Source organism: Leopardus geoffroyi, chromosome C1 (assembly GCF_018350155.1).
Source record: "Leopardus geoffroyi isolate Oge1 chromosome C1, O.geoffroyi_Oge1_pat1.0, whole genome shotgun sequence".
NCBI classification, from domain to species: Eukaryota; Metazoa; Chordata; class Mammalia; order Carnivora; family Felidae; genus Leopardus; species Leopardus geoffroyi.
The window spans coordinates 44,266,101-44,280,745 of NC_059328.1; the positions used below are offsets into that span (position 1 = coordinate 44,266,101).

At 42.7% G+C, this 14,645-nt stretch overlaps 1 protein-coding gene and 1 pseudogene across 5 annotated transcripts in view; one reads left to right on the forward strand and one right to left on the reverse strand.

Moving 5' to 3' along the window:
- MROH7 (maestro heat like repeat family member 7) overlaps window positions 1-14,645 on the forward strand; it is a 60,018-nt gene that overhangs the window by 3,373 nt on the left and 42,000 nt on the right. For all 5 annotated transcript variants that reach the window (XM_045477510.1, XM_045477511.1, XM_045477512.1 and 2 more), the window contains exons 2-3: window positions 5,643-5,676; window positions 6,464-7,768. In XM_045477510.1, the coding sequence (XP_045333466.1) occupies window positions 6,538-7,768 (1,231 nt within the window). In that variant the 5' untranslated portion in view covers window positions 5,643-5,676; window positions 6,464-6,537. The remainder of the gene's footprint in view (window positions 1-5,642; window positions 5,677-6,463; window positions 7,769-14,645) is intronic.
- Window positions 2,631-3,150, reverse strand: LOC123597939 (annotated as a pseudogene).

The following is a 14,645-nucleotide window of genomic DNA, read 5'->3' on the forward strand; positions in this document are numbered from 1 at the left end:
TGCTTTTATGGACTGTAGTTCTAATGATAGTTTTCAGAGACTTGGTATACTTTTTTCTGCTGGGCCTCTTGTTCATTCCTGGTGATGCTGCCTGCAGGGGCAAGAAGGGGCTTTCCTTGATGGCCACCTGTTGCCACTGGGATGCCAGGAGCTGTGGGACCTAGTATATTCTCTGCCACTGGGTGGAGAGCCCCGAGATCCAAGGCTCTGCTAACACTCCTCCTGCAGGTGAATTGGCTTGCCACTGTCCTGGATATGGAATGGGGATTAGGGCTCCCCACTGGGAGCCCATCTCTGTTGGGCTTCCCCTTTCCTAGTCTTTTGGCCAATGGGAACAGGCTTTTCTTCCTCTGCATCTGTGTTGCAGTCCTCTCTGGTGCCCAGTTTGGGATATATGGGAGATAAAAAGAAAACCCTGGGGAACACACCCAGTGTCATCCCTCAAGTCCTGAGGTTCATAGCTAGTCCACTGCCTTCTTTCTAGCTTTAAAAGTCTTCTTATGGTTGTCAGTTGAATCATTTCCAGGATATTTAGTTGTATTTGGAAAGGAGGAACAGGGAAAAATGAGTCTATACCCTCTTGCCTGTTACATGCATTAGAAAAAATTGTGGTACAATATACATAGCATAACACTATTAGTGACATTGAGCAACTTCATAATGTTGCACAACAACCATCACTGTCTAGTTCCAGAACATTTTTGTCACTCCAAAAAGTAAGCCTGTACCCAGTAAGCAGTCACTTTCAATTCTCCTCTTTCCTCAGTCCCTGGCAACCTCTTTCTGCTTTAATCTGCTTTTAGTCTCTCTAGATATGATTATTCTAGATATTTCACATGAGTGGAATCATACAATATGTGGCCTTTTTTCACTTTGTATAATATTTTCAGTTTATCCTTGTTTAGCAAGTACCAGCATGAGACTCTTTTATGGCTGAGTGATAGTCCATTGTATAGATGTACCACTTTTGTCTATCCATTCACCAGTTCATGGACAGTTGGGTTGTTTCCACCTTTGGCTCTTGTGGGTATACTACTATGAATATTTTTGCACAAGTTTTCGTTTGAACACCCATTGTCAATTCTTTTGTGTGTGTGGCAGGAGTGGAATTGCTGGATCAGATGCTAATTCTGTTTAACTTCTTGCGGTACCACCAAGTTGGTTTTTACAGAGGCTACCCCATTTTATATTCCTAGCAGCAGTGTTTGAGAGTGTCAATTTTCTATGTCCTTGCCCACACTTGTTATTTTCTTTTAAAAAATTTTTAAAACTTAAAAAAAAACATAACCTCTATGCCCAACGTGAGGCTTGAACTCCCAACCCCGAGACTGAGAGCCACATGCTCCACTGACTGAGCCAGCCAGCCACCACTTCTTATTTTCCACTTAAAAAATTATAGTGGGTATAAACTGATATCTCATCATGGTTTTGATTTGCATTTTCCTAATGACTAGTGATGTGGAGCATATTTTTGTGTGTTGTTAAATATTTGCATATCTTTGGAAAAGTGTCCTATTCAAGTTATTTGCCCATTTTTAAATTGGATTGCTTGTCTTTTTGTTGTCCAGTTATGAGAGTTCTTTATGTAGCCTGGATACTAGACTCATCAGAAATAGATCTTACAAATATTTTCTCCCATTTTGTAGGTTGCCTTTTCACTTCTTGATGGTGTCTTTTAACATTTTTTTTTAAAGTTTATTTTATTTGTTTTGAGAGAAAAAGAGCACAAGCAGAGGTAGGGCCGAGAGAGAGAGAGAGAGAGAGAGAGAGAGAAAGAGAGAGGGAGAGAGAGAGAGAGAATCCCAAGCAGGCTCCGCAATGTCGCATGGACCCCAATGTGGGGCTTGAACTTGCAAACCCAGAGATCATCCCCAAGCCAAAACCAAGAGTCAGATGCTTAACTGACTTAGTCACCCAGGTGCCCCGATACTGTCTTTGGATGAACAAGTTTTTAATTTTGTTAAGGTCTAATTTACTCTTTTCTTTTGCTGCTTATGCTTTTGGTGTCATATCTAAGAAACCATTGCCAGATCCAAGGTCATGAAGATTTACCCCTATGATATCTTCTAAGAACTTCATAATTTTAGCTTTTATGTTTAGGTCTTTAATCCTTTTGAGTTAATTTTTGTATACGGTGTGAAGTAAGGGTCCAACATTATTCTTCTGCATGTTGAACCTAGTTGTCCCACCACCATTTGTTGAGGAGACTATTCTACCTCTATTGAATGGAATTGGCATCATTGTCAAAAATTAATTGGCCATATGGGGCACCTGGGTGGCTCAGTCAGTTGAGCACCCAACTTCAGCTCAGGTCATGATCTCAAGGCTCATGAGTTTGAACTCTGCATCAGTCTCTCTGCTGTCAGCACAGAGCCTGCTTTGGATCCTCTATTCCCCTCCCTCTGCCCCTCCCCCACTTGTTCTGTCTGTCCGTTTCTCTCTCTTTCAAAATAAATGAACAAACTTAAAAAAATTAATTGACCATAAATTCATGGATTTATTTCTGGACTCTCAATTCTATTCCATTTGTCTGTATGTCTGTCCTTATGTCAGCACCACACTGTTGAATGAAGTTTTGTTTTTTGTTTTTTGTTTTTTTTACTTTTATTTGCATTTATTTTATGCAGAATTTACTTCCGGGCCATAAGTTTTTGTTTCTTCAGTTTCTTCTGGGATATCTTTTTCTTCTGTGCAACTTCCTCTTCTGGTTTAGGAATAATCTGCTCTTTTTCAGTCAGGATCATCTCAGGGTGGCAGGGAGCACTCATGTATGGATTAATCCAACAGTGAGCCCTGTAAGTTCCATGACACATCTTGGGGGCTTTGTTCACCTGGATGTGCTCAACGCTGAGAGAATCTGCATCTAAACCCTTAAGTTCAGCATTACTTTCTGCATTTTTAAGCGTGTACAGTAAAAATTCAGCACCCTTTGGGCCACCAACCCTGTGTCCAGCCCCACTATTTGGCCTGGGGACACCTACTAATTCCACGACTGTAGTTACAGAATGGCACACATTGCTTCTGCAAAGTGACATCTTTCAGATACTTGGTGGCTTTTTGGATATGCATACCTTGATGGCCTGAGTAGTTTCATGTATGTTCTTAAAGTGAACACAATTTCAACCTCTTGATTTATATGATTTTGTTGAGTTTTCTGGACCAAGTGAATAGAGAACCATTTTCAGAGATCACCTCAGGCCACTCTTGAGTGCACTTTTAAAGATAATTTAGCTCAGTTTGGATAATGGTTTGTTGGGAGCAGTCCTTAGATACAGGAACCCTTGTTTCAAGTGCAATTCCAAGACCCAGACTTAAGCAATGGAAGCTGCACTAGGGTCTGGCAGTGGAGATGGAGATATGGGATGGTATTTGGGAACTTTTCTGGAGCCAGAATTGGCAAAACTTGGCCAAAATTGGGTACAGCAAATGAGAGAGTAGTGAAGGATGATATCATTTCTGGCTGTAGTAGTGCCAGTTCCTGGAAGTGGAAGAGAATAGGAAGGTCTGATTTAGGAGAAAGATAGCAAGCTCTGTTTTGTATTCTCTAGGTGTGAGGTGTCCCAATATCAGATGTGTGTGTGTGTGCACATGTATGTGTGTGAGTGCATACTCATGATTGCCTAACATATTCCAGGCCCATGCATCTAATAAACGTGTTCTGAATGAGGAACTGGAAGACTCACTGATAGTTACACCTCCTGAGGGCTCCAACAACCCTTGTTCAAGTCCTGGAAGGGTTCAATGAGAAAGGATGGGAATCAGTCAATGATTCTCTCAGTCTTGGACAGGATTTGCTAGCTGTTTTATGGCTGTTCTCTGCACTCCCTACTTGGGGCCCAAGGCTTGGAAGCAAAGGCCAATAGGTAGCCTGTGGCTGTTGAGTCAGTAGTGAGCTCCTTTGACTCCCTGTGTCCCATCAAAGCCCCAAGAATCCCACTCTTCCCAATGCACAACGTCCCTTTGGTGGAGGGTGAGGCATGGGCTGCCCCAGTCGCTGGGGCATCTGCTGTGTCAGGGAGGTAGAGGTTACTCTTTTCCACAGCCCAAACCACTCAGGCCTTCCAAAATCCTACTCACAGCCTCATAGGCTGCACTTGATGCATATTTTTCCAGGTTGAAAATGCCTGTCTTTGATAACTATGGTATGTGTGTGTGTGTGTTTGCAAGCACATGTGTGTGCATACACACACACACACACAGCATGCACGTAGGTGGGAGGGGTGACGAAGGGAAGATCTAGGGTTTTTGGAACCTGAAGATTTAAAAAAATGTTTTTTAATGTTTTTATTTATTTTTGAGACAGAGAGATACAGAACATGAGCAGGGGAGGGGCAGAGAGAGAGGGAGACACAGAATCCAAAACAGTCTCCAGGCTCTGAGCTGTCAGCACAGAGCCTGACGTGGGGCTCAAACTCACGGACTATGAGATCATGACCTGAGCTGAAGTCAGACGCTTAACTGACTGAGCCTCCCAGGTGTTCCAGAACCTGAAGATTTTTTTTAAGGCTCTTCTTTAAGTAAAAGAAGACAAAAGTGTGAACACAAACTTAAGTGCAGTACCCTTAGTAAAAGACTCTGGATTTTTAGATTTCAGGTAGTATGTTTCAGGCCATATGTTCTGTGCCAGGCACTGAAACTATAACCACTCTAGGTGGCAGGCTTTACACTTTCCATGTTAGAGAATAGCAGGATGAGGCCCAGAGGGGGAAATTCTCTTGTCCAAGTTCACTCAGACTAGTAAGAAGATGAACCCAGAACCATCTGACTCCAAATATCTGGTCTTTTCAAAGCCAAGTGATAGATGCACAGCAAAATTTGTAGAGTGAGTAAATGATTTCATGAATGGGTTAGTGTATGAATGAATAAGAAATGAGTAAGTGACAAAATGAGCAAGTGAAAGAATAAATGAGCGAGTAAAGAAGAAATAACGAGATGAAGTAACAAACTTATTCATTGAACAGTGACTGTGTGCCAGGGGCTGTGTTAGACTCTTAGAGATCTTGCTGCCTAGTGGGGAAACGTGTGTGACAGGGGAAGTGGACCAGATACCATGGGAACTTACAAGTGGACCTCACCTGTCTGGGGGACCTAGAAGGCTCTTAAGCTGAAATTTGAAGGGTGAAGCCACAGGTGCTGGCCAGGGGAAGGAGTCTGGAGAAGGGTACGCCCAACCTTTGGAAGGCCCAGACCTAACCCGGGAGCCTGGCTCTTTGGAGACACAGAGTAGAGTTGAAGGGCAGTGGAATGGAATGGGGAAGGGAGTTGGAGGGGCAAGAAGGGTGAAAGGGGAGTTAAGGCCAGACACAGAAGGGCCTTTTAGGTCCTGCTGAGGATTGGAGATGCTGTCCTGAAGACGATGGAAAGCCATGGAGGAGTTTAGGTAGATGGGTGGCCTAAAGAGATGGTCTTGGCTTCCCTGAGGGCCAGTAGGATGGGTGGCCTTCCTCTCCTTGACCTCCACTTCCTTAAGTATGTAATGGAACAATAGTATCTAACTTCCAAGACTCTGTGTGTGTGTTGGGGTGGGGGGGTGGGGCAGCATTTGGTTAGCAGGAGTGCATGCCTGGCTTGTAGACTTTGCTCAGTAAGCATTGAGAAAACATGTTTCACCTGACTCAGTCTTCTTCTGTGTCTCCTCCCAGGGGCCCACCCTGCTTAAGAACACCATGAATGCAGGTGAGCTGTCCCAGTGAGTCCCACAGGGAGAGGAGCCCAAGTGTGGAAGTGGGGTAGGGTGGGGGCACCGGGGAGCTCACCTGGCAGGCCGATTGCTGGGGTGAGGCAGGCTGTGGTTTTGAGGATTGTCCCGGGTTCTCCTCCATGTGGCCTGCCTCACTCAGAACAGGCAAACTGTCAATGGCAGTGGGCAGCTCTACCAGGGCCGTTTTGGGAATCTAGTGTCACAGCCATTTGCAGAGTAGTTCTAGAAATTTAGGCTGGAAGTAGGGTAACCTGTAAGGAGGCTCCTCCTTCCCCTTTTCTACTTTTGGTGGGTGAGGCCTCATTTGTCTAGTATTTGTGGACTTCTACTCTATACCTGGCACTGTGCTAGATGCTGGGATGTCCCAGGGACTAAGGGAAGCACAGTCCTTGCCACCTCTAGCACAGGCTAGAACACTAAATGGGTCATTGGAATAAAGTAGGGTGAAAATTTTGCTGCGAGGAATGCGCTTGGCAAAGGACAGTGACACGAGGTTCTGAGCCAAGGGAACTGTATTTGTTAAGGGCCCATAGCTGAGAGGAAGCAGGGTTTGGTCAGAGAAACCCAGGGGATACAGCTGGCACTGAGAGCACGAGGGGGAGAGCTGTGTAGATGGGGCTGTAAAGGTGGACTGGGCATGGTCACAAGGACCTGGGAAATCACACAAGGGCCTTCATTCTAAGGATAGTGGGGAGCCATGGGAAGGTTTTAAGCATGGCTTAAAAGGTGAAGTGTGGCTGAATTTGCTTTTCTTCCTCTCAGGAGCATTGTAGGGAGTTCAACAGTTGGCTTTTGGAGAGAAGGGGCAGTGGCATTGAGAGACCTCCAGACCAGGCATGGCTCTGAGCCCAGGGGCTAATCTGGTCCTCTGTGAAAGCTCGAACATGACTCCCAGTCTCAGCCTGGCAGAGGACCCAGATTCAGGCTCCAGCACTATCTCTGGGCCCCACACAGATATGGGCCTTGTTCCTCTCTTGAACCCACCCTTGAATCCTGGCTCAGATCTTGTTCCAGATCTCAATTCAACTCTGAGTCCTGTCTCAGCGGAGGCCCCTGGCCTGGTGTCTGGTAACACCCCCAGGCCTGGTGACAGCCAGACTGTGCCCCCAGTCCCCCTCCAGATCACCACTTCCCACTCTGGTGAAGCCCTGGGCCTGAATTCAAATCACATCTCAAGGCCTGACTCACAAGGGTCCCTGGGTCCAGCCCCAAACCTTGTGCTGAGCCCCAGCTCTACTGAGGCCCAAGATCTGAGCTCAGGGAAGCACTCTGGGCTCAGTTCTGATGAGGCTTTCAACTCTCTCTCAAGCAAGATTTTTGATGTGGGTCAGAGTAACTCCAGTCCTTCCAGGACTGATGCAAACCCATTTCTAAGGCCCTATTCAAGAGAAGCCCTGGTGGTGGGCCACTGTGTCTGTAGGTCAAGCTCAAAAGCTCTCCTTATTCCAACCTCAAATTCTTCTCTGGACTCTGACTCCAACCAGCTACACAGTGTGGGCTCAAGAAACACCTCCAAGCTGTACCTCAATGCGGGTCCAGGGTCTTGTGGGACCCTGATCCCAGATGCCAATGAGACCATCACTGTGGTTTCACATAACAGCTCTGGATCTGTCTCAAAAGGAGTTTTGGGTACAGCCTGGAACACGAGTTCCAAGGGAACCATCAATGTGGCTTCAAATAACAATCTCAGGTCTGACCTGAACATGACCATCACTCAAGCCTCATGCTTGACCCTGATTCCTGGCTCCAGCAATAGTATCAGCCTGCATTCCAGCACCCGTGGACCCAGCTCCACCCTTTCTCCACCCTCATGTATGACTCTGATCTTGGGCTCCAATGAGACTTTCAGCCTGGGTTCCAGCCTCATCTTCAGTGACACCTCTACCCTGACACTGAGCAGCCAGCAGGATTATTTTGAGGACAATAGCATCCATGCTATACCCTTGGACAAGAATCTGGGGAGCTGGGATGAGATGGTTGGCACTGAGACAGGCCAGTTCTCGCTGGGGTTCCCCACCTATAATACCATGGACAAGGACACCACAGCCTTCCAAAGCATCCCAGAGGGTGAGTATGGCAAGGGTGATGGTCCCAGAGAGGGCAATTCCCTGGAAGAATTTTGTATTCAGTCTTGCAGGGCAGGGAGTTGGGGGGAGGAGAGGAGAGGGGAGAGGAAGGGAACAGCATACGATGGACAACATGCAATATATTAATTACCCACAAGAGATCCAGTGCTCAGACTCTGCTTGCTATGTGACTTGGGACAAACTACTTTCTATGAGCGTCAATTTCCTTAACTGTAATATCCCCATGTCATAATATTTTTATTATGTCCAAATTATGTGTCCAATAACTAACAGTACATTTCTTTTGAAATGTGTGCCTCTTTCTTTCTAGTTAAATTTCAGACCTGGCTTCTTGGGTTGCTAAGTTTGACGAGTGGAGGGGCTCCTGGGTGGCTCAGTCGGTTGAGGGTCCAACCTCAACTCAGGTCATGATCTCATGGTTTGTGAGTTTGAGCCCTGTGCTGGGCTCTGTGCTGACAGCTAGGAGGCTGGAGCCCACTTCCGATTCTGTCCCCCTCACTCTTTGCCCCTCCCACGGTCACACTCTCTCTCTCTCTTTCTCTTTCAAAAATAAATAACATTAAAAAAAAGTTTGACCAGTGGCGCATGCGGACTCTGGGCTCAGCTCACTTCTGTTGAGTGTTTGATATTCCAACTTGAGCAACGACTTGAAATCCTGTCTCGAGCCTGTACCTCACCTGTGATATGCAGGAGTTCTATTAATTAATCCCTTATCAATTTTTGATGTAAAGATCTTTTTCCAATTATTTATATCTCCAAATATTTTTGTTTGTTCATGAGCCAATTCCATATTGTGATTTTTTAAAAAATACCACGGCTCTGTAAATATGTCTTTATAAAGATATAGTATGTGTCTGGTAGGGTGAGAATTCCTCTTTGAAGTTCTTCTCAAAATTATTCTGAGGACAACAGCATCCACACTGTGTCCTGGAGGTTATTAGTAGACCCTCTTTCTTCCATATACATTTTATTATTGTCTTTAATTATGTTATTTTTAAAAATTATTTATTTATTTATTTTTAAATTTTTATTTTCTAAATTTACATCTAAATTAGTTAGCATATAGTGCAATAATGATTTCAGGAGTAGATTCCTTAGTGCCCCTTACCCATTTAGCCCATCCCCCCTCCCACCACCCCTGCAGCAATCCTCAGTTTGTTCTCCATATTTAAGAGTTTTTATGTTTTGTCCCCCTCCCTGTTCCTATATTATTTTTCCTTCCCTTCCCTTATGTTCATCTGTTTTGTCTCTTAAAGTCCTTATATGAGTGAAGTCATATGATATTTGTCTTTCTCTGACTGGCTAATTTTGCTTAGCATAATACCCTCCAGTTCCATCCACGTAGTTGCAAATGGCAAGATTTCATTCTTTTTGATTGCCGAGTAATACTCCATTGTGTATATATACCACATCTTCTTTATCCATTCATCCATTGATGGATATTTGGGTTCTTTCCATACTTTGACTATTGTTGATAGTGCTGCTATGAACATTGGGGTGCATGTGTCCCTTCGAAACAGCACACCTGTATCCCTTGGATAAGTGCCTAGTAGTGCAATTGTTGGGTTTTATTTTATTTTTTTAATGTTTATTTATTTATTTTTGAGAGAGAGAGACAGAGACAGAGACAGAGCGTGAGCAGGGGAGGGGCAGAGAGAAAGGGAGACACAGAATCCAAAGCAAGCTCCAGGCTCTGAGCTGTCAGCACAGAGCCCGATGCGGGGCTCAAACTGCGAACCTCAAGATCATGACCTGAGCCCAAGTCAGACACTTAACCGACTGAACTACCCAGGTGCCCTTATTTGTATTATTTTTTTAAGATTTTGTTTTTAAGTAATCTCTACACCCAACATGGGACTTCAACTCACGACCCCTAGATCAAGAGTCATATCCTCCACTGACTGAGCCAGCCAGGCTTCCCTTCCGTATGCATTTTATAGTATATTTGTCTAGGTCTTCAAAAAGCCTTTCTGGAATTTTTATTGGAATGTTATTAATTTATCCATTTATTCAAGTTCTTCTTTATGTTGGATATATCTTTTGCTAAAATTAAAAAAATTTCCATATGGATCTAATGCCTTTTTTTTTTTTTTTTTTTCAACGTTTATTTATTTTTGGGACAGAGAGAGACAGAGCATGAACGGGGGAGGGGCAGAGAGAGAGGGAGACACAGAATCGGAAACAGGCTCCAGGCTCCGAGCCATCAGCCCAGAGCCCGACGCAGGGCTCGAACTCACGGACCGCGAGATCGTGACCTGGCTGAAGTCGGACGCTTAACCGACTGCGCCACCCAGGCGCCCCATTTTTTTTTTTGATAGGTTAATTCCTAGGTACTTAAACATTTTTTTAACATTTATTCATTTTTGAGTGGCAGACAGAGACAGAGCATGAGTGGAGGAGGGGCAGAGGGAGGGAGACACAGAATCTGAAACAGGCTCCAGGCTCTGAGCTGTCAGCATAGAGTCCGACACGGGACTTGAACTCACAAGCTGTGAGATCATGACCTGAGCTGAAGTCAGATGCTTAACTGACTGAGCCTCCCGCAGTGCCCCTACATATACCACATCTTCTTAAACCATTCAACTGTTGTTGGATATTTGGGCTCTTCCAATAATTTGGCTATTGTTGATATCACTGCTATAAACATTGGGGTGCATGTGTCCCTTCAAATCAGCATTTTTGTATCCTTTGTATAAATTCCTAGTAGTACAATAGCTAGGTTGTAGGGTACTTCTATTTTTAATTTTTTTTTTTGAGGAACCTCCATACTGTTTTCCAGAGTAGCTGTGCCAGTTTGCATTCCCACCAACAGTGCAAAAGTGTTCCCCCTTCTCCACATCCTCACTGGTGTGTCCTGAGTTGTTAATTTTAGCCATTCTGACCGGTGTGAGGTGGTATCTCATTGTTGTTTTGATTTGTATTTTCCTGATGATGAGTGATGTTGAGCATCTTTTCATGAGTCTGTTTGCCATCTGGATATCTTCTTTGGAAAATTGTTCATGTCTTCTGCTCATTTCTTCACTGGGTTATTTATTCTTCAGGTGTTGAGTTTGGTAAGTTCTTTATGGATTTTGGATACTAACCCTTTATCTGATAGGTCATTTTCAAATATCTTCTCCCATTCTGTGTCAGTTGTATTTTAGTTTTGTTGATTGTTTCCTTTGTTGTGCAGAAGCATATCTTGGTGAGGTCCCAATAGTTCATTTTTGCTTTTATTTTCCTTGCCTCTGGAGACATATCAAGTTAAGAAGTTGCTGCAGTTGAGGCCAAAGAGGTTGCTGCCTATTTTCTTCTGTAGGGTTTTGATGGTTTCTTCCCTCATGTTTAGGTCTTTCATTAATTTTTTAATTTATTTTTGTGTATGGTGTAAGAAAGTGGTATAGTTTCTCATTTTTCTGCATGTTGCTGTCCAGTTCTCCCTACACCATTTGCTAAAGAGACCGTCTTTTTTCCATTGGACACTCTTTCCTGCTTTATCAAAGATTAGTTGGCCATATATTTGTGGATCCATTTCTGGGTTCTCTATTCTATTCCACTGATCTATATATCTGTTTTTGTGCCAATACCCATACTGTCTTGATGATTACAGCTTTGTAATATAGCTTGAAGTCCCAAATTGTGATGCCACCAGCTTTGGTTTTCTTTTTCAACATTACTTTGGCTATTTAGAGTCTTTTTGTGGTTCCATACAAATATTAGGATTGTTTTTTCTAGCTCTGTGAAGAATGCTGGTGTTATTTTGAGAGGGGTCTCATTGAATGTGTAGATTGCTTTGGGTAGTAACGATATTTTAACAATATTTGTTCTTCCAATCCATGAGCATGGAATGTTTTTCCATTTCTTTGTGTCTTCCTCAATTTCTTTCATAAGCTTTCAATAGTTTTCAGCATACAGATCTTTTACATCTTTAGTTAGGTTTATTCCTAGGTATTTTATGGGTTTTGGTGCAATTATAAATGGGACCAATTCCTTGATATCTCTTTCTGTTGCTTCATTATTGGTGTACAGAAATGCAACTAATTTCTGTACATTGATTTTATATCCTGCAACTTTGCTGAATTCATGTATCAGCTCTAGCAGTTTTTTTTTCTTCTGGTGGAGTCTTTGGGTTTTCCATGTCGAATATCATATCATCTGTGAGGAGTGAAAGTTTGACTTCTTCTTTGCCAATTTGGTTGCCTTTTTTTTCATTTTGTTTTCTGATTGCTGAGGCTAGGACTTCCAACAGTATGTTAAAAAACAGTGGTGAGAGTGGACATCCCTGTTGTGTTCCTAATCTCAGGGGGAAAGCTCTCAGTTTTTCCCCATTGAGGATGGTATTAGCTGTGGGCCCTTCATATATGACTTTTATGATGTTAAGGTATGTTCCTTCTATCCCAACTTTCTTGAGGGTTTTTTATCAAAAGCGATGTTGTATTTTGTCAAATGGTTTTTCTGCATCTGTTGACAGGATGATATGGTTCTTATCCTTTCTTCTACTAATGTGATGTATTATGTTGATTGATTTGTGAGTACTGAACCAGCCCTGCAGCCCAGGAATGACCACTTGATCATGGTGAATAATTTTTTTAATGTACTGTTGAATTTGATTTGCTAGTATCTTGTTAAGAATTTTTGCATCCATATTCATCAAGGATATTGGCCTGTAATTCTCCTCTTTAGTGGCGTCTTTGTCTGGTTTTGGAATCAAAGTAATGCTGGCTTCGTAGAATGAGTTTGGAAACTTTCCTTCCATTTATATTTTTTGGAACAGTTTGAGAAGAATAGATAGTAACTATACTTTAAATATCTGGTAGAATTCCTCTGGGAAGCCATCTGGCCCAGGACTCTTATTTGTTGGGAGATTTTTGATAACCAACTGAATATCTTTGCTAGTTACAGGTCCGTTCAAATGTTCTATTTCTCTTTGTTTGAGTTTTGGTAGTGTGTGAGTGTCTAGAAATTTGTTATTTCTTCCAGATTATCCAGTTTGTTGCTATATAATTTTTCATAGTATTCTCTTATAATTGTATTTCTATGGCGTTGGTTGTGATCTCTCCTCTTTCATTTGTGATTTTATCTGTTTGAGTCCTCTCTCTTTTCTTTTTGAGAAGTCTGTCTACGGGTTTATCGATTTTGTTTATTATTTCAAAAAACCAGCTCTTAGTTTAAAAACCAGCTCTACTGTTTTGTTTTTTTTTTTGGATTCTATATCACTTATTTCTGCTCTAATCTTTTTTGTTGCTGTTGCTATTTAAAAAAATTTTTAATGTTTATTTTTGAGAGAGAGACAGACAGAACACAAGCGGGGAAGGGACAGACAGAGGGAGACACGGGATCTGAAGCAGGTTCCAGGCTCTGAGCTGTTAGCATAGAGCCCGACACAGGACTCGAACTCATGGGCTGTGAGATCATGACCTGAGCTGAAGTCGGACGCTTAACCAACTGAGCCACCCAGGTGCCCCAATTTCTGCTCTAATTTGTCTTACTTCCCTTCTTCTGTTGGCTTTGGGCTTTACTTGCTGTTCCTTTTCTAGCTCCTTTAGGTCTAAGGTCAGGTTGTGTATTTGGGAACTTTCTTGCCTGAATCGTCCTCTTAGGACTGCCTTTGCTGCATCCCAAAGGGTTTGGACTGTCGTGTTTTCATTTTCATTTGCTTTTATGTATTTTTAAAATTTCTTCTTTAATTTCTGGATTAACCCATTCATTCTTTAGTAGGATGTTCTTTTTAAATTAGTTTTCTTTACTTTTGAGAGGCAGAGAGAAACAGAGCACGTATGGGGGAGAGGCAGAGAGAGAGGGAGACACAGAATCTGAAGCAGGCTCCAGGCTCTGAGCTGTCAGCACAGAGCCCGATGTGGGGCCCAAACTCATGGACCGTGAGATCATGACCTGAGCCGAAGTCGGATGCTCAACGGACTGAGCCACCCAAGCACCCTTTAGTAGGATGTTATTTAGCCTCAATGTATTGGGGGGCTTTTAAAAGTTTTTCTTGTGATTAATTTCAAGTTTCATAGTGTTGTGATCTTAAAATATGCGTGGTATGATCTCAATCTTTTTGTACCTTTGGGGGCTGTTTTGTGACCTATTATGTGATCTATTTTGGAGACTGTTCCATGTGAACTCAAGAAGAATGTATATTCTGCTGCTTTAGAATGTTCATTTATTTATTTTTGAGAGAGAAGGAGAGAGAGAGGGGAGACAGAGGATCCGAAGCAGGTTCTGTGCTGACAGCAGAGATGTATTCTGTTGCTTTAGGATGAATGTTCTGAATATATCTGTTAAGTCCATCTGGTCCAATGTGTCATTCAGAGCTGTTGTTTCCTTTTTGATTTTCTGCCTAGATGATCTGTCCATTGTTGTAAGTGGAGTATTAAAGTCTCCTACAATTATGGTATTATTATCAATAGGTTTGCTTATGTTTGTGATTAACTGGTTTATATATTTGGGGCCTTTCATGTTGGGGGCATAAATATTTATAATTGTTGGCTCTTCTTGATGGACAGACCCCTTCATTATGTTATGATACCCTTCTTCATCTCTTGTTACAGTCTTTGTCCTAAAATCTAGTTTGTCTGAAGATAGTAGGGCTACTCTGGCTTTCTTTTGACATCCATTAGCATGATAGATGGTTCTCCATCTCCTTACTTTTAATCTGCAGGTGTCCTCAGGTCTAAAATGAGTCTCTGGTAGGCAGCATAGAGATGGATCTTGTTTTTTTTTTTTTAATCTATTCTGATACTCTATGTCTTTTGATTGAGACATTTAGTCCATTTACATTCAGACTGGTTATTGAAAGATATGAATTTAGCGCTATTGTGTTACTGTAGATTTCATGTTTGTTGTGAAGTTCTCTGGTCCTTGGTAGTCTTTGTTGC